The sequence below is a fragment of the Schistocerca piceifrons genome, chromosome 3 (assembly GCF_021461385.2).
Source record: "Schistocerca piceifrons isolate TAMUIC-IGC-003096 chromosome 3, iqSchPice1.1, whole genome shotgun sequence".
Classification (NCBI taxonomy): Eukaryota; Metazoa; Arthropoda; class Insecta; order Orthoptera; family Acrididae; genus Schistocerca; species Schistocerca piceifrons.
This window is the reverse complement of record NC_060140.1, coordinates 803,325,546-803,343,927: the sequence shown is the minus strand read 5'-3', so window position 1 is coordinate 803,343,927 and position 18,382 is coordinate 803,325,546. Positions and strand designations below refer to the sequence as shown.

The 18,382-nt window shown below is 45.1% G+C and overlaps 1 protein-coding gene across 1 annotated transcript in view; it reads right to left on the bottom strand.

Annotated features, from left to right (window-relative positions):
* Positions 1 to 18,382, bottom strand: part of LOC124788872 (ATP-dependent DNA helicase 2 subunit 1) — a 144,587-nt gene that overhangs the window by 70,598 nt on the left and 55,607 nt on the right. The window contains exon 4 of the mRNA XM_047256154.1: positions 17,128 to 17,305. Coding sequence (XP_047112110.1) covers positions 17,128 to 17,305 — 178 coding nt within the window. The remainder of the gene's footprint in view (positions 1 to 17,127; positions 17,306 to 18,382) is intronic.

The window sequence follows — 18,382 nt, the reverse complement described above, 5'->3', positions numbered from 1 at the left end:
TGATGAGGGCACTTGCCACTTTTCCCTCCAGGGCATCTGGTACTAATTCTTCCTGCAGCGCCATTCCACCAAACTGGACTCGACCTTTTGGGAGGTTCCTGAAGTTGGCAAATGAGAATTAATGGATGGTCTGTTCTGACTACCCTCAACCACTACAATGTCACCAAAGCTGTGCCAACTGCTGAAGCTCAAGAAATTGAAAGGTCCCTTATAGAAGACATTATTTTGAAGCTGGAGCACCCCATGAGATGATATCTAATAGTGGAAAAGCTTTCCAGTCAACACTAGACTCAGAGTTAATTTCATTTTGAGACATCAGCCACAGAATGACAACTGCCTAAACACCCACAGACTAATGGCCTCACAGAATGATTTAATAAGACATTGGCAGAGGTGCTCTTGAGGTACACTGATGTCGAATTGAGAGATTGTAGTGCAACACTGCCTTTTGTGATGCAATTAACACAGCAAATAAAGGTACTAAAGGCTTCAGAATGTTCTTTCTGCTTTATGGACAATGGGTACACTCTTCCTGGACACACCATCCCTTTTTCAACCAGACCATCTGCAGTATGACTATATGAAACATCTCATCACTAGGACTTGAATTCATATGGACCCTGAATGCCTAGAAGAAAATAGAGATCACTACATTGCCAAACACGACCACTGAGATACAACCATGCTTAGTATGAATTATTACACATATGTGGACAGTGACTACAGGAAAAGTAACTGAAGCGCTACTTTCGGCTTCCTTCATCGCTTGTTAGGCATCATATACACACTTGAGGATTATACCCTTCATTAGTGCTTGATTTGTTAAAAAATAGTTTCCAGTACTGTAGCCATCTGGGTAACTTTTTAGAAATTTAGACATCTTCAAAGATTACTTTAACACTTTTTTTCTCATCAGAGGTACCACTATGGCATACCGCTGTGTACCACCACAAATCAAGCACAGCCTTTCATCAAGAAGACAAAAGCACAGAACTGTTGTATGTCATTTGTAGCCCCATTAACATCCTGAGGTATAGATTGATGAGGAGGGCTTCTGTTCTGAGGAAGACCCACTCAACAATCACAAAACTTCAATGACGGGGGCTGCCTTCAATATTCATCATAGGGAAGAGAATGTAACAACATGATCAGAATATGAAGACCCGCCAGTGTTGACACAGAGAGTAACACAGACAAGATTTAGATCCATGGTGCTGTAGAGGCTCACACCACTGTTTCTACAGGAAAGGGAGAAATGCTGTGAGCTGTGTTCCATGCTATGTGGTATAGCAGTTAGTGTCACTGACTGGCATGCTGCAGATCACCGGTTCAAACCTGACAATCAGCAATTATTTGTTATATAGCATTTATCATTTCTGCAAGGTTATCACAATTTCATACGTTTATAATGTTTGAATACTACAGAATATTTGATGTTTGTATAAACAGCAGCACTCTCCATCCAAGACATCAGTTTTGTTCTGTATGTTGGTATGTGTCAGTAATAAATGGGCTTTCAGTGGTAAGTTTTGTCGTCGTCGGCCGATACTCGTATCCGAGTTTTCATTTCTCTCCTGAGATTTCCTTTGTCACAGTTCAGGCGTGGAAGTGTCGTTGATGGCTTAGCAATCCAATCCTAGCGTGGAACAGGTGGCCACAGACATTACAGCTGATGGAAGGTGGAGGACATGGCTGAGCCTGGAGGAGTTTACGTCTCTGGTGTTTGTCATTCTCCATTCTTCGACGTTCCAGCTCAACGTTTTGAAGAGCATTTGAGGTAACTGAGCGCCAGCAACTTCGGTCTTCTGCTATTGTGGACCAGTTACTCGGATCGATGTTCAAGTTTTTCAGATTTTTCTTGTACTGATCCTTATAACGTTTGAGAGGAGCACCTCGTGGCCTTTTACCTGTGCTCACTTCGCTGTACAGCATTTGGCGTGGAAGTCTGTCATTTTTCATCCGCTGGACATGTCCGACCCATCTGAGTTGATGCCCAATGATAAGAGCTTCCATGCTATGCATTTTTGCTTTCTCTAGAACAGCCGTGTTGGATATGAAGTCATCCCATTTCAGGTTCATGATATATCTTAGCTTCTGTTGGTTGAAGCGTTCTAGTTTCTTCAGATCGCAGCGATATAACGTCCAGGTTTCGCAACCATATAGCAGGGTGGAAATGACTACAGCTTTGTACACCATCAGTTTGGTGTACAGTGTTAGGTCTTTATTCAGGAAGACACGCTTTGTAAGACGACCAAATGCTACATGTGCAGCACGTAATCTATTCTCCACATCTTTTCCAGATGAGCAGTTGGATGACAGTATGCTTCCCAGGTAGAGGAAATGGTCCACTTGTTCCAAGAGTGTATCATAGATGGATATGCTGAAGTCAGGAACGGAGGATCCAGGAGTTGGCTGCGCCATCACCTTTGTCTTTGGAATATTGATGGAGAGACCAAATCGTTCGTACGCCCTGCTGAAGGAATCAACTGACAGCTGCAACTCTGCAGGTGAATGAGCTGGAGAGGCATTGTCATCAGCATACTGCAGCTCTGTCACACGAGTGGTACTGGTGAACCTTTTTGAATGGAGTCTGGACTGGTTGAATAATCCTCCATCAAACCTGTACTTTAGTTCTATTCCTGCATTGTTTACGGTTGTCTCGTAAAGCATAGCTGCCAGATACAATGCAAATAATGTAGGTGCAAGAACGCATCCTTGTTTAAGCCCACTTGTTATTGGGAATTCACCAGTCATTTCATTCTGGCAGAGGACCTGTCCAGTCATATCAACGTGGAGAGCTTCAATCAGGTCAACAAAATGTTCAGGGCAGCCGAAGCGTTTTAAGGCCATCCACATGGCTTCTCTGGGAACTGTATCAAAGGCCTTTTCTAGATCGTAGAAAACAAGTAGTAAAGGCTTTTGCTGTTCTCTGCACTTCTCCTGTAGTTGTCGTGCACAGAAGATCATGTCAATTGTCCCTCTTGAAGGTCGAAACCCGTATTGAGACTCAGGTAGTATAGTCTCTGAAAGTGTCTGGAGACAATTTAAAAGGATTCTTGCAAAAATTTTTCCAGTGACAGAGAGTAGAGATATTCCCCGGTAGTTATCACAGACGCTTCTGTCGCCCTTTTTGAAGATGGTGACAATTGTGGAGTTCTTCAAGTCAGCTGGTACCTTGCGGGTTTCCCACATTAAGTTTTGTACTTCACTGACAACTCTGCTTTCAGATTTGGACTTGATTTAATTATGCTGTAACAATCTCTCTTTTTTGTTGGGGTAGTGACCTAAGAGCTTGTGCAAATATTGGCATGTGTGCTTTGGTTTCCTGTATTCAGGAATCCAGTTTCCCTCTTAATTATTTCAGGCTGATTCTCTTTGTAGTCTTTCTTTCACCCTTTGGTCTCCTGACTTTTTGCTGCTTCTGCTCTGCTGCAAGTGTATTTCGCACATCAGCTCATATGTTGCCTTTTTTTCCGGATCCCAGTCTTACTTTGAGGACGGAAAGTCATCAAAGGTGACAGGTGTGACCATTACGCACCACTCCACCACTCAACAGCACACTTGACAAATCAAGTTACCAATGCAGATCATAAAGAAGCAACACTGTGAGAAAACAACCTCACTCATTGTACATTAATATGCTGCACAGAGTATTTCAACGTAGTATTTACATATTTTTCAATGTACGGGATATTATATGCACTCTTATTGCCTACATAGTTGACAACACTTAGCTATGGACACTAACTGTCCTTGGCTGTTTGTAGTGGGGTGAAGTCTTGTCAGAACAACCTGGCATGACTTGTATTGTCTATCCTTACTAGTACTAACTTGTCCTTAGTAGTACTAACTTGCTGTATTTGCAGTTTCCATATAATGTGGTTGTCTATACTCGGTTACAGACTGGACTCAATTTGGCTGTTTCTACTAATATGCACTGCTCAAAACAATTTGGCGACTGGGTGAGATATCATACACAATAGACATATGGTAACATATTTTAATCAGATATCCATTGCAATTGTAATTTTGTGTGTGATACAGTATGATATTTTGCTGCCTCAACTCTTTACTTGAGGTTTACATGGCGTTTACATAGAACAAGGCACCATGGGGCTACCAAAATAGAGAAACAAGTCAATCTCATTGCCCTCTGATGTGGTGTGTGATCACCTCAGACGGCCAGTACAGTTGCACACCTGTGTGGCATGGACAGTATGAAGTTATCAATCGGGTCTTGAGAGATATTTGGCCATTCTTCCACGAGTGCAATATCCATTGCTGCAACTGTTGTGCGAGATGCTGGTCTGGCTGAAACGCATCTGCCAAGGGCATTCCAAACATGCTAAATCGGGTTTAAGTCCAGTGAACAAGCTGGTCACTTCATTCATTCAATTCCCTCAGCTTCAAGCATGTTGTCCACCAGTGCAGCCCTGTGGGGATGAGCATTATCGTCCAATAGAAGGAACCCATCACCTATGACACCAGCTTACAAAAGGTCGAAGGATCTTATCTCTATATCTCTGAGCAGTCAAAGCACCATTCTGAATGGCACAGAGGTCCATAGGTCTGCCAATATTGACTCCTGCCCACACCATTCACCCACCACCCTGATATCGTTATGTTCCCTGCACATAAGCAGGATTGTACCAAGTTCCACGTTCTCTCCAGATGAGGGAGCGACGATTGTCTGGCTGAACACAAAAACTTGACTCACCTGTGAACAGCACCCGGCATCATTCATTACGACTCCAATCCTGATTTTCCTCCGCCCAGTTTCTGTGGGCTAAATGGTGTCGTGTTTTTAATAGGACATACACCATAGGCCTCCGTGCATAGAGGCCATATTCCTGAAGGCGATTTTGGACTGCTTGTGTTGATATTGCACGTCTTCTTGCTGCCTGGAGGGTGCATTGCAGCTGAGTTGCATTCAGCCTCCTGCCTCAACAGGCTGTTCACCGGAGATAATGGTCATCTCTTGCTGATGTTATCCATGGACGACCTCAGCATTGCCTTCTTTTAATGGTTCCTGCTGTCTGAAATCGCATACAGGTCCTGGATATCTACACTTTGGGACACTCCAATAGCTGCAGTCACCTCCATCTGTGTCTGTCCTACTTCTGACTGTCCTATGGCTCTCCATGCCACAGCTTCAGGTAAGTCATGTTGTTGCATTGCACTACTTGCTCACTAAACTATCTGAACCCAACTGCTTCTGTAATTGGTTTGGTAGAGAAAACACAAGTCAACACCAACCCCTTCTGCAGCAACTTTCTGTTATTACCACTATCTCAGTGACTGTAATGTTGTCGCCTGCACTCCGCAGAACCAACAGAAAGGCATCAAACCATTTTAGTTTATTCTGCTGATGACAATACTTCAGAACCTAGACATCTCAACTGATCCCCGACCAGTGTATATATATATAGAAATTAAGTCAATACTGACATAACTGATGAATGAGGATATTGACCTGTGACTGTTTATTTAGTACACAGTGAATGGATTGACTAGTTTAAGCCAATATGAGCAGAGATGAGTTTGGGCTCCAGTAAAATACAGAAACATGTGAGACAATACTAATCCTATAACTTACCTTAGGAGATAAACTGAAGGGAAAGGAAGGGAATGGGGACTACATTTTTAGCATTTGTAGAATCAGAACAAAATACTTTTGATGATTCTAAATGAAATACACTCTGTGATATTTTGAAGTTATTAGGGGCTATCTGTAACTTGTACAGATAACAGATTGCAGTTACTGCGGTTGAAGGACATGAAAGGAAAGTGAGTGAGTTAAGATCGCAGCATATGACCCATATTATTTAGTCTGTACATAGAACAAATATAAAAGGACTCCAAAGAAAGATATGGAAAAGTAATCAAAATTAATACTAGAAGAAATATAACTTTGACGTTAGCCAGTAACTGTGTGTAGTTCTGTCAGGGACGGCAGAAGGCTTGGAAGATCAGTTGAAATGAAATAAGCGTTTTTGCGTCATTGGCCGGGAGCCCACCTTGGTGCAGATCTTATTACATTCGACACCACATTGGGTGACCTGCATGCCGGATGGGGATGAAATGATGATGAAGACAACACAACACCCAGTCCCTGAGCAGAGAAAATCCCTGACCCAGCCGAGAATTGAACCCGGGCCCGTAGGACGGCAATCCATCACGCGGACCACTCAGCTATTGGGGCGGATGGAAGATCAGTTGAACACAATGAATAGCATCTTGAAATGAAATTATGGGATGAATATCAACAAAAGTAAAACAGAAATAATGCAGTGTATCCAAACGGAATCATGCACTGCTCACACAATTAGATTAGGAAACTGAACACTAAAAGTAGTAAAAGAGTTTTGCTACTTGGGCAACAAAATGACCGACAATGGCTGAAGTAAAGATTGTAGAAGATACAAGCTGGCAACAGCAAGAAAAGTGTTCTGGAAAAGAGAAATGTGTTAAGACTGAATATAAATTTAAGTGTTAAGAAGTATTTTTGAAAGTATTTGTCTGGGATGTAAAACAAGGATGAAACACATTACAAACAAGAGATTAGAAGCTTTGGAAATGTGGTGCTATGGAAGAACGTTAAATATTAGACGAGCTCACTGAGTACCTAATGAAGAGATACTGAACTGGGTTGGAAAAAATAGAGCTCTACGATACAACTTGACATAAATGTGGGGTGGATTGATTGGACACATCCTCAGGCATCAAGTAAAAGTTAATTTTGTGATAGAGGGAAATATGTGGAGTAAAAATTGTAGGAGGAGACTAATGTTTGACTGCAGCAAGCAGGTTCATGTGGATGCAGGCTGCAGTAGTAGACAGAGATGAAGAGACTGACAGAGGACACACTAGTGAGGAGTCTCTGGACTGAAGAGTATAACATTAATCATTTAATTGCTGTAGCTCACTAATGTACTGCACTGGTATAGCCAGGAACAATAAAGCCATGGTAGTCGAGGTAACGTAGGTTACAGAATGAGCAAAAGGACAAATGAATCCTTATGCAGTGCATTTCACTTATGATTCAAGGGCTGTTTCTGATGTTGCATGGGAACCAATAACTGCAACTGCTGCATGATACCTTGCCCATTGCTCAGACTGCAGCACGTGGCATATTGTCTTTAACAGAGAATAAACTAGAAAATTTAGGGGTGATTTTGGAAAGACACCTGAGGAAATCATTGTGACATTTAGCACTTCAGGCTGGTCATTAGCAGCTGTTCACAGAGCAGTGAACAAATTCAAACAGAATCCTTACAAAGTAACAGCAGTGCATCAACTGATCAATTCAGATACTGTAGCTCAATAACATTAATGCAACTGGCAATTGCTGTCTGTGGGGTTTAGAAAGACTGATCCTGAAATACTCATCTTCTGATGAAGAACAGTTTGTTCTTTGTTCAAAAAAACTGTCATACACACAGTGGCAATGTAGTGCATGAAATAACCGCATGTCAAGTTGTTTCCTCTCTGAGAAAAAGGTTGCAGTCCCTTGTTCGCATACTGAAGAAATGGTTTGTGGGCAAAAGATTGGTTGTACGCCACTCTCCTGTTTTCATGTAATGCATGGACTCTTTGATGTAACCTAGGAGGATTTTCACAACTTCAACGTCAATTGTTCTGCAAGTTCATGTAACTGATAACTGAAGCCAAGGTTCATCAGAAAAAAAAGAAGCAATTCAGGACCAATCTCTCCCTCACGATCATATTGCAATAGCAAGTTGCAGTACTGACACTGAGCAACAGTATCTGAATTGATCAGAAGATGCACTATTGGTACTCTGCACGGTGTCAGCTGGATTTTCTGCATAACTCTGTGTGCTGAGGCTACTGACACACCAGTCCGAAGTGCTAAATGATGCAACAATTTTCTCGGACTTCTTTCTGAGGCCGCAATCTAGTTTTTCTCAGCTAAAACAAATACGGCACCTGTGACAGTTTTAGAAAAAAGCCAGAGCACTGAGCAGCAAATACTGCCTGCCTATGAGGGTACTGGTTTCTGTGCAATACCGAACGGGATGAGAAGGAAACGTCCTTCTTGCCCCGTCCTGTATCTAGAATGTTGTAACACTGAGTTCTGTTTGACTTATTGATTAATTGAGGGGTAGGGGACCAAACAGCGAGGTCACCAGCCCTGTGATTACAAAGTGAGTTACAGAAGAAAGAGGGTCTGCTAAAAGTGGACGGATCCAGTCAGGGGAGTCAAATTATAAAATAATGAACATTAAACACACAAAATAAAAGCATAAAAGATGAGACCAAATCTAAAAACTGGATAAAAAGGGGGGCAGTTAAGGAGTCACAGACTGAGAAGACTGTAAAAGAAGTCCCAACCACAACCAACCTGCCCCTGTTCCAAGACTACAGGAGAACTTTCTATCTGGAAATAAAAACCACTTTCATGGAGGAAACCAACGACCAGTTCAACCATCTGTGGATCGTCTCCTAATATTAAATTTAAAGAATTGGGAAGATTATACTTAACACAAAGGGCCGAAAGAAGGAGACATTCCACCAATATGTGAGATATCGTCAGTCTGGCTCCACAACCACATTGTGGGGGTGGATCGTTATGTAGGAGGAAACAATGGGTGAGCCAGGTATGACCAATGCGTAAACGGTATAAAACAGCAGACTTCTTCCGAGAGGAGCGGAAAAAAGAGCGCCAAATTGCCACAGACTCCTTGGTTGTGCGGAGTTTATTACTACGAGCAGTAGTGCTCCAGATGGCATTCCACTGTTGGGCAAAGAGAGATTTGACATAGATCCCCATATCTGCAGCTGGAATCATGAAAGGAAATGGGGGTAAGTATCTGTTTCCCACATGACTTGGGACCCAGAGAAAGACGACTGAACAGGAGGCACACTCAAGGACAAAGAGAGAAGCTATGGATAGCAGAGACCAAAGGGTGATGAGAGTAGCATCAATCGATAGCCTGCAACGGCTCATGGAGTCTGAACAAATTAAAACACGCTGGAGGGAGGCCTGAGAAACAAAAAGGAGGGCCCTTGAATGGCTAGAACCTCTGCTGTGAACACACTGCATGATTCCAGCAAGAAATGTTGCCTGAAGCCAGTACGAGACGTGAAAGCTTATCCCTTCTTATCAATAGTCTTAGAACCATCAGTGTAAAAGATGGTGGCACCCTGGAACCCTGCAAGGATGGCACATACAAGACACTGGTAAACCACAGGAACAGCAGAGACCTTAGGACCCTGAAATAAATCAGTCCTAATCCATAATCCAGGCACCATCGAGGGGTGGGGGGGAGGGGGTTATTGGAGGAAAGACACGGGAGTGCAGTCCAGTGAGTGGAGATGGAGATCCCGATAGGGGGAAGTGAGACGCATGCCAATTGGCAATCCCACCCATGGGCAGCTGTTAGGAGGGAGACATCCCTCATTGGCGAAGAGCACAGGGTACACAGGATGGTCAGGGAATTGGCGAATGGCAACTTGCGTAAGAAGCAAGGAGTTGGCTCCGTCGAATGTGTAGAGTGGGAATCCCCACTTCTGTGAGGAGACTACCAACAAGACTAGTGCGAAAGACACCAACAGTAATATGCACCCCGCAATGATTGACAGGGTGAAGGAGTTTCAGATTGGAAGGAGCTGTTGAGCCATAAACCTGACTGCCATAATCTAGTCTGGACAAGACCAGAGCACAGTAAAGATGGAGAACAGTGAATGGTCTGCACCCCAAGATGTGTGGGCTAGGAGTCGGAGAGTATTAAGCTTCTACATACTTGTAGCTTTTAGGTGGTGAATGTGGGGCAACCATGTCAGCTTTTTATCAAAAATAAGGCCCAAGAAATGGGACTGTGCTACAACATTGAGGGGCTTGTTGCTTAAATAAAGTTCTGACTCGGGGTACTGTGGGTCAATGATAAAAATGCATAACCTGCGTTTTAGAGGGAGAAAACTGGAAGCCATGAGCGGTGGCCCATGCAGAGGCCTGTCGGATGGCACCTTGGAGCTGGCGCTCAGTAGACACTACAGAGTCGTAGCTGCACCACATGCAAAAATCATCAACGTACAACATCGGAGTAACCAGAGGTCCAACACAGAGGTCGCAGGCCCATTCATGGCAATGTGGAAGAGTGTGACACTTAGCACAGAACCCTGTGGGATACCATTCTCCTGAATCTGAGGGGCAATGAATGAAGTGCCAACTCGAACCCGGAAGAGCCAGTAAGATAGAAACTCGCAGCTAAAAATCAGGAGAGGACCACGGAAGCCCCTGTCATGGAGGGTAACTAAAATGTGATGGCCCCAAGCCACGTCACACGCCTTATGTAGGTCAAATAAGACCGCAACAAGGTGCCGGCACTGAGTAAAAGCCTTTCAGATGGCTGATTCCAATCGGAGTAAATGGTCAGTTGGAGATTGCCCTGCCCAGAAGCCACACTGATACAGGGACAAAAGGTCCCAAGATTCGTGTACCCAACATAATCTGAAGTTGACCATCCTTTCAAGCAGTTTACAAGGTACATTCGTAATGCTAATTGGGCAGTAGCCATCAAGAAACATTGGGGTTTTCCTGGGCTTAAGGACAGGGATAACGGTACTCTCTCACCATTGTGATGGAAAAGCAATCATGAGCCAAATGTGGTTGAAGACCCCGAAGAGCTGTTGCCTCTGGGGAATGTCCAAATGTTGGATCATCTGGTTGTGGATGGAATCCAGTCCTGGGGCTGTGTCTAGTGAAGAGCTAAGAGCCTCCACCAATTCCCATTCAGTGAAAGGTGCATTATAGGGCTCAACGTGGTGTGGGATGAAACAGAGGGAGGTCTGTTCAACTCTGCGTTTCTGCCAGAGAAAGGTAGTAGGGTAGGAAGCAGATGACGATGACATCTTAAAGTGTGTTAGGAGGTGTTCTGCGAGAACCAATGGATCAGTGCACAGAGCACCTTGGAGGTTCAGACCCTGGACAGTTGACTGTTGCTGGCAGGCCAAAAGGCTACCGAGCTTTGACCAAATCTGTGATGAAGAGGCATATGTCCACAGGGAGGAAATGTAGCACTCCCAGCATTCCTTTTTACTCTGCTTAATAAGATAACAAGCCTTACACAGAGACGCTTAAAAGTGAGGAGTTTCGTCTGTGAAGGGTGTCACTTAAATCGCTGCAGCGCCCGTCGGCAGTCCTGGACAGCAACTGTGACATCCTTGGTCCACCATGGTACCAACCAACGATGAAAGGGACCTGTGGATAGGGGGACAGCAGTGCCAGCAGCATGAAGAAGAGCGTCAGAGATGCCTTTCATGACTACATCAACAGAATTCAAGAGGGGTGTGTCAAAGTAGACATCATACATATATAAAGGCCAACTAGCCCTGCGGAATCCCAATGCGGGGGCCTGTCCACTTGGCAGCAGCAGGGGAACGATAGAATCACTGGAAAGTGGTCACTGTCACAAAGGTCATCATGGGATGACCAATGTAGGCAAGCCACAAGAGCAGGGGCGAAGATCGTGAGATCAATGGCTCAGAAGGTGCCATGAGTGGCACTGAAGTGGGTAGTGGAACCATCATCGAGTAGACACAAATCGAGGTCCGTGATAAGTTGGTCAAGTAGGATTCCCCTAGGTGTTGAAGTGACACTCCCCCACAGTGGATGGTGGGCATTGAAGTCCCCAAGAAGCAGAAACAGAGGTGGGAGTTGCTGGATTATGGTAGACAGCGCAACATAAGCAACAGGCCTACCTGGAGGGAGGTAGACATTGCAAATGGTGATTGCCGGAGTCATTTGCACTCAAACCGCTATTGCTTCCAAGGTGGTACGTGGGGGGATCCAGTCACTAATGACATCAGAGTGAACCAAAGCGCAGACCCCACCAGATGCTACCCCAGGGCCAGGATGGTTCTGACAGAACGCCCGATAACCACGAATAGTTGGAGAGCATCACGGAAACGCCTTTCTTGAAGAACAAGATAGAACCCAGAATAAGAGGAGACAAGACACATTTCCAGTAGGTGACCATAGTATCCGTTGAAATTCCACTGGATGATCGTGTGGCGTGGGTCCAAGGTAGGCATCAAGAAGCCAAGGAGGAGGTCAGGTCACTCAGTCAGTAGTTGTCACTGACAACTGACAACTACTGATGGGATGACATCCATAAATAAGATGTCACTCAGGTTGCGAGGGGAAGATGGCACCTCCGGAGGTGCCTTGTCTTGGGATTTATGTTTCTTCTTCTCGTTCTGAAGTGGAGGAGGGCAGAGCACAGGGGGAGTACAGGCTTCTGCAAGATCGGGAACTAAAAGAGAGCAGGCAACCTTGGGGCGCACAGATGGTGTGCCTTGTGGCTGAATGGTGGTAACAGTCTTTTGGCCTGAGAGAAGCTGGGGAGAGGGATCCCAGGAGGGAGCCCGGTCACTGGCAGATGCCGAAGAAGGGGAGTACTTCTACGGCCAGGGAGGGGAGGGGGGTGGCTCCCTGACTGGTGGTTGTGGAGACTGCATGGGAGGGGGATGGTGAGGGTGAGGGGGAGGGGGAGGGGAGAGTTGGACGGGGCTGGGGTAAGGATGGGGGGAGTAGGAGGAAAGGAAGTTACAGAAGCAAAAGTTGAAGATAGTGACACTGGATGGAGTCTCTCATACTTTTGGCAAGACTCAGTGTGGGACAGGCAATCCAGGGATTTGTATTCTTGGATCTTCTTTTCTCTCTTGTAAGCCGGGCAATCTGGCGAGTGAGGGGAGCGGCAGTCAGCACAATTGACACACACATGCGGCGGAACACAGGGACTTACCTCATGGATAGGGTGGCCACAGTCACTACACAAAGAGTCCACCGTACAGCGGGAAGACATACGCCCAAAACGCATGCATCAAAAACACCGCCTAGGTGGAGGGCTGAACGGCTTCACCTCACTTCTGTAGCACATAACCTCGACTTCTCTGCGAGGGTATCCCCCTCGAAAGCCAGAATGAAGGTGGCAGTATCGGTGTGGTTGTCTTTGTGACCCTTCTGCACACATCGAACAAAATGAACACCACGCCGCTCCAGATTAGCCCAGAGTTTCTCATCAGTTTGCAGGATGAGGTCCCTATGAAAAATTACTCCCTGGACCATAGTCAGAGATTGGTGAGGAGTGATACACACCAGGACAGTGTCAAGATGATCACAGGCTCAAAGAGCTGCGGATTAGGTGGCAGAAGAAGCTGTGATCAACAGGGAGCCCAACCACATCTTACTAAGAGACTCCACTTCATCAAACTTGTCCTTGATATTTTCCACAAAAAACAATGGCTTTGTGGCAGTGAATGTGTCCCCATCCCAAGACGGTGAGCCTGGCGCTCCTCCCATGGTGTAGCCAGGGAAGGGAAAGTTTCTGGGTCATACGAAGCAGCATTCAAGGATCCTCCACCATTCGAAGAGATGGCTGTTTGAGAACAGACAGATTTTTGCTAGTTGATACATTTCATGAACCAAGCATCTGCCCTGATACTACCCACTCAGACCTACTCTGACTAGGGGCTGTCCCCATGGGCGCCACACAGCCACAGAGAGGGTCGTCTGGCACAGCGGCCATTGCGGCGAGTTCCAATGCTCCATGAAGATAAGCAACCACTCCTTGACATACATGGGGAGGGAACAGCTCAGGTACCAGCAGTGGGTTCCCTGTGTTGTCAGGGTGCTCAGCCGTAGGGGTACATAACAGCCCCACCACACAGACTAGCTGCACATGCTGGTGACCTAGGAGAGTGGAAGGTGGCTACAGTGGGGAAAGGAGAGGGGAAAGAATCCACACTGTAGATGCTAAGGAGTGAGTTCTTCCCCATAAGGCTCACGCCAAAAACAGGAAATTGTGAAGTGGAGGTCAAACCTCAAGTAGGGACCTAAATGCCAAAAAGGATGAAAGAAGAGGCAAAAGGAACAAAACTGTAACCAATACAGGAAACCAGGTGGATAGCCAGGTTGACATAAATCACCGAGAGAGGGGAAGGAGGTGGCAATGGGAAAGGAGCAAGGATAGGGAAAGGGGGGGGGGGGGGCAGGGGGAAGGAATTGTAGTCAGGGAATGAAGAATGGGCCACAATAGCTCGGGGCCCCATGTGTGCCATGCGTGAACTCACAAAAGAACCACGAGCCCCCTGGGGGGAGTTCTGTTTAAGTTTATTTGGTATGGCAGGGTACAAGTGAGCACTCTTAAGAGTGAAATCTCATTGTAAAACACACCTGATACATCACATGGCCACTTTTTTAAAAAATTTTTATTGGCACAGGTAAACCATTTTTTATCTACTGTGTAATCCTGCAAACAAATTTTATTTTTCTGGCACCAGTTTGTACACCCTCTCCAAGGTGTAGTCTGGATTAGAAAGTAGTGATGGCTTGTAGTTATAAAGTTGGTGCATAAGAAAACAGCATTTTTGTTTCGTACATTGGTATTCAAGTTGCTATGGCTTTATTTAATGATTGTTACTTTTATTGGTAGTTCACTGCTGCTCTTTGAGTTTACATATTGTCATTTGGAGATAGTGAGTGGAGTAGTGGACACTAAAAAATAGTGTCCAGTGAAGAAATTGGATCATTTCCGACATATTTTTCTGTTTGAATTCAATAGAGTGGTGACAGCAGTAGAGGCAGTGAGAAACATTTGCACCATGTATGCCGGTAATGCCATTGGACACAGCACAACAAGAAAATGGTTTCCTTGTTTTAAGGAGGATCATTTTGACATTAATGACTCTCCACATTCAGGAAGACCTTCAGTGTTTGATGGAGATCGGTTAAACGTACTAATTCACAATGCACCATGAAACTAAATGCACTGGAATGTGATTGTTCCACCATCATGTGACATTTGCATGTGGTGGACAAGGTTCAAAAATCGGGCGTACGGGTACCACATGCTGTAACCCAAAATCACAAAACCTATCTTGTGTCATTACTGGGGATGAGAAATGGTATCTTTAAGATAACATACGGAAAGACAGGAATGGCTGAATCGACAAAAAGCAGCAACTCCCCACACAAAGACCTATGCACACAAAATACACTCCTGGAAATGGAAAAAAGAACACATTGACACCGGTGTGTCAGACCCACCATACTTGCTCCGGACACTGCGAGAGGGCTGTACAAGCAATGATCACACGCACGGCACAGCGGACACACCAGGAACCGCGGTGTTGGCCGTCGAATGGCGCTAGCTGCGCAGCATTTGTGCACCGCCGCCGTCAGTGTCAGCCAGTTTGCCATGGCATACGGAGCACCATCGCAGTCTTTAACACTGGTAGCATGCCGCGACAGTGTGGACGTGAACCGTATGTGCAGTTGACGGACTTTGAGCGAGGGCGTATAGTGGGCATGCGGGAGGCCGGGTGGACGTACCGCCGAATTGCTCAACACGTGGGGCGTGAGGTCTCCACAGTACATCGATGTTGTCGCCAGTGGTCGGCGGAAGGTGCACGTGCCCGTCGACCTGGGACCGGACCGCAGCGACGCACGGATGCACGCCAAGACCGTAGGATCCTACGCAGTGCCGTAGGGGACCGCACCGCCACTTCCCAGCAAATTAGGGACACTGTTGCTCCTGGGGTATCGGCGAGGACCATTCGCAACCGTCTCCATGAAGCTGGGCTACGGTCCCGCACACCGTTAGGCCGTCTTCCGCTCACGCCCCAACATCGTGCAGCCCGCCTCCAGTGGTGTCGCGACAGGCGTGAATGGAGGGACGAATGGAGACGTGTCGTCTTCAGCGATGAGAGTCGCTTCTGCCTTGGTGCCAATGATGGTCGTATGCGTGTTTGGCGCTATGCAGGTGAGCGCCACAATCAGGACTGCATACGACCAAGGCACACAGGGCCAACACCCGGCATCATGGTGTGGGGAGCGATCTCCTACACTGGCCGTACACCACTGGTGATCGTCGAGGGGACACTGAATAGTGCACGGTACATCCAAACCGTCATCGAACCCATCGTTCTACCATTCCTAGACCGGCAAGGGAACTTGCTGTTCCAACAGGACAATGCACGTCCGCATGTATCCCGTGCCACCCAACGTGCTCTAGAAGGAGTAAGTCAACTACCCTGGCCAGCAAGATCTCCGGATCTGTCCCCCATTGAGCATGTTTGGGACTGGATGAAGCGTCGTCTCACGCGGTCTGCACGTCCAGCACGAACGCTGGTCCAACTGAGGCGCCAGGTGGAAATGGCATGGCAAGCCGTTCCACAGGACTACATCCAGCATCTCTACGATTGTCTCCATGGGAGAATAGCAGCCTGCAGTGCTGCGAAAGGTGGATATACACTGTACTAGTGCCGACATTGTGCATGCTCTGTTGCCTGTGTCTATGTGCCTGTGGTTCTGTCAGTGTGATCATGTGATGTATCTGACCCCAGGAATGTGTCAATAAAGTTTCCCCTTCCTGGGACAATGAATTCACGGTGTTCTTATTTCAATTTCCAGGAGTGTATAATGTTATACATCTGGTGGAACAGTAATGGTGTGATGGACTACAAATTGCTTCCCTGGGGTGTAAGCATCACTGCTGACATTTACTGTCAACAACTGTGACACTTGCAGACACAATTCAAGAACAACAACCAGGAAGACTGCATGAAGTGCTGCTATTCCACGATAACACCTGCCCACGTTCTGTTAGACTGAAAAAAATTACATTATACAGGAGTTGGGTTTGGAAGTCATTCTGCACCCATCTTATTCATCTGATCTTGCACCCTCAGATTTTCACCTTCTCTACTCTCTATCAAACAACTTCGGAACTTCCTTTCTGGAAGAAAATGCAAGCCAAACATGTCTCGACAAGTTCTTCGCCTCAAAACCACATGATTTCCACAGTTGCAGAATCAAAAAGTCATCCCACCATTGGCAGACTGTTGGAAATAGTGAAGGAGAATATATTATTGATGACTAAAGTCTGTTGTAAGTACCTGCTGTGTTTATTAAACTTAGGGGAACAAAGCTACAAACTTACGCACCAACCCAGTAATATATGGTACTCAGTTTCTTTTCTTTTCTTTTCTTTTTTTTTAAAAAAAGAACCACCATATCAGTTTAAAAAAGTTAATACAAACATAAATATTTAATATTATGTCACAGCACAGAATAGCTCATAAGAAGTAAATTGAAGAACATACCTCATAAAATCTGGAAAGATCAAAGGTGTCACTGAAATATACTAAAGACAGGTCAACTCTGTCTTTACGTAAATTTTTTGCTGTGATTCTTGCATTATGTTGTTTGGTTAGTGAACCATTGTGAGGATCATCTGAATTGGTCATTAATACAATTCTTTTGGACCCCAACTTTTTTCGACTGCAACAGAAGTAAATTACTTTAGAAATTTCTTTTGAAATTTTGTTCCTTGTCTAATATATATATATATGGTCTGATCCAGGCATGGGCAACCTTTAGTAACCAATGGGTGTGATTCACATATTTAAGCATGTGGGCCGCCTCTTGTGACGCAACATGACAGCACCACTTCTAGCACATTAAGTAAAAACTGTACTATCCATGACATTAATGTTTATGGAGTAACACACCAATTCAAATGGCACCCATTTCCCATCACACCACGCCAACAAGTTATGGCTCAAAACACAATCTGAGAGCATATTCATTTATTTTCACATTGAATTTCTTCCCCAGGCTGAATTAAAACAAATCACAGGCCGGGTGCAGCCCACAGCCCTGCTGGTTGCCCATCCTTGGTCTCATCAATCAGTAATTAAAATGAAAAATTCCAAATGGCAAAGTAGGAAGGAAGCACATGGAAGACTGATTTGGTGCACACAAGCAAATGAAATACTTAATGTGATGCACTGCAATTAACTGGAAGGAAGACATCACAAACATGATATGACAAAGACAGACATTAGTTACAAAAACAACAGACTCTTAAAATAACAGTATATAAATACTAACTGAAGATGTTTCAAAGACACTCACTTGTGGATCTTCCACAGTGATTGATTACTAACATTGTAGTCTGTTTCCCTGGAGCACGGTATCATTAAATATCTAACAGCTATCAGGTTCTCTCTTTCACATTTGTTACAAACTTGTGTGCTTTCTAATGGTTATGTCAACAGTAATATTCCTAACAGTTCAAAGTAACACCAAAGTAAAGAAAATGGAGGCTGAATGTTATCAGTGCATGAAATTAGAATTTTTCATGTTTTTCACATTTGTGCAGCAGCAGGAGAAAGTATTTTAACCCTGTACAGAACAACATGCCTTGCTATGGCTGCAAAACTGTTGTTAAATCTCAGAAGGAGAAGCAGGTAGTTCTATTCTGTTGCTTTGACCTCAGATTAATCAAAACAAAATTTGACAAATCCAAGCACGCATTCCATTTGTGTATTTTAATCACGATTAACAGTTTAATCA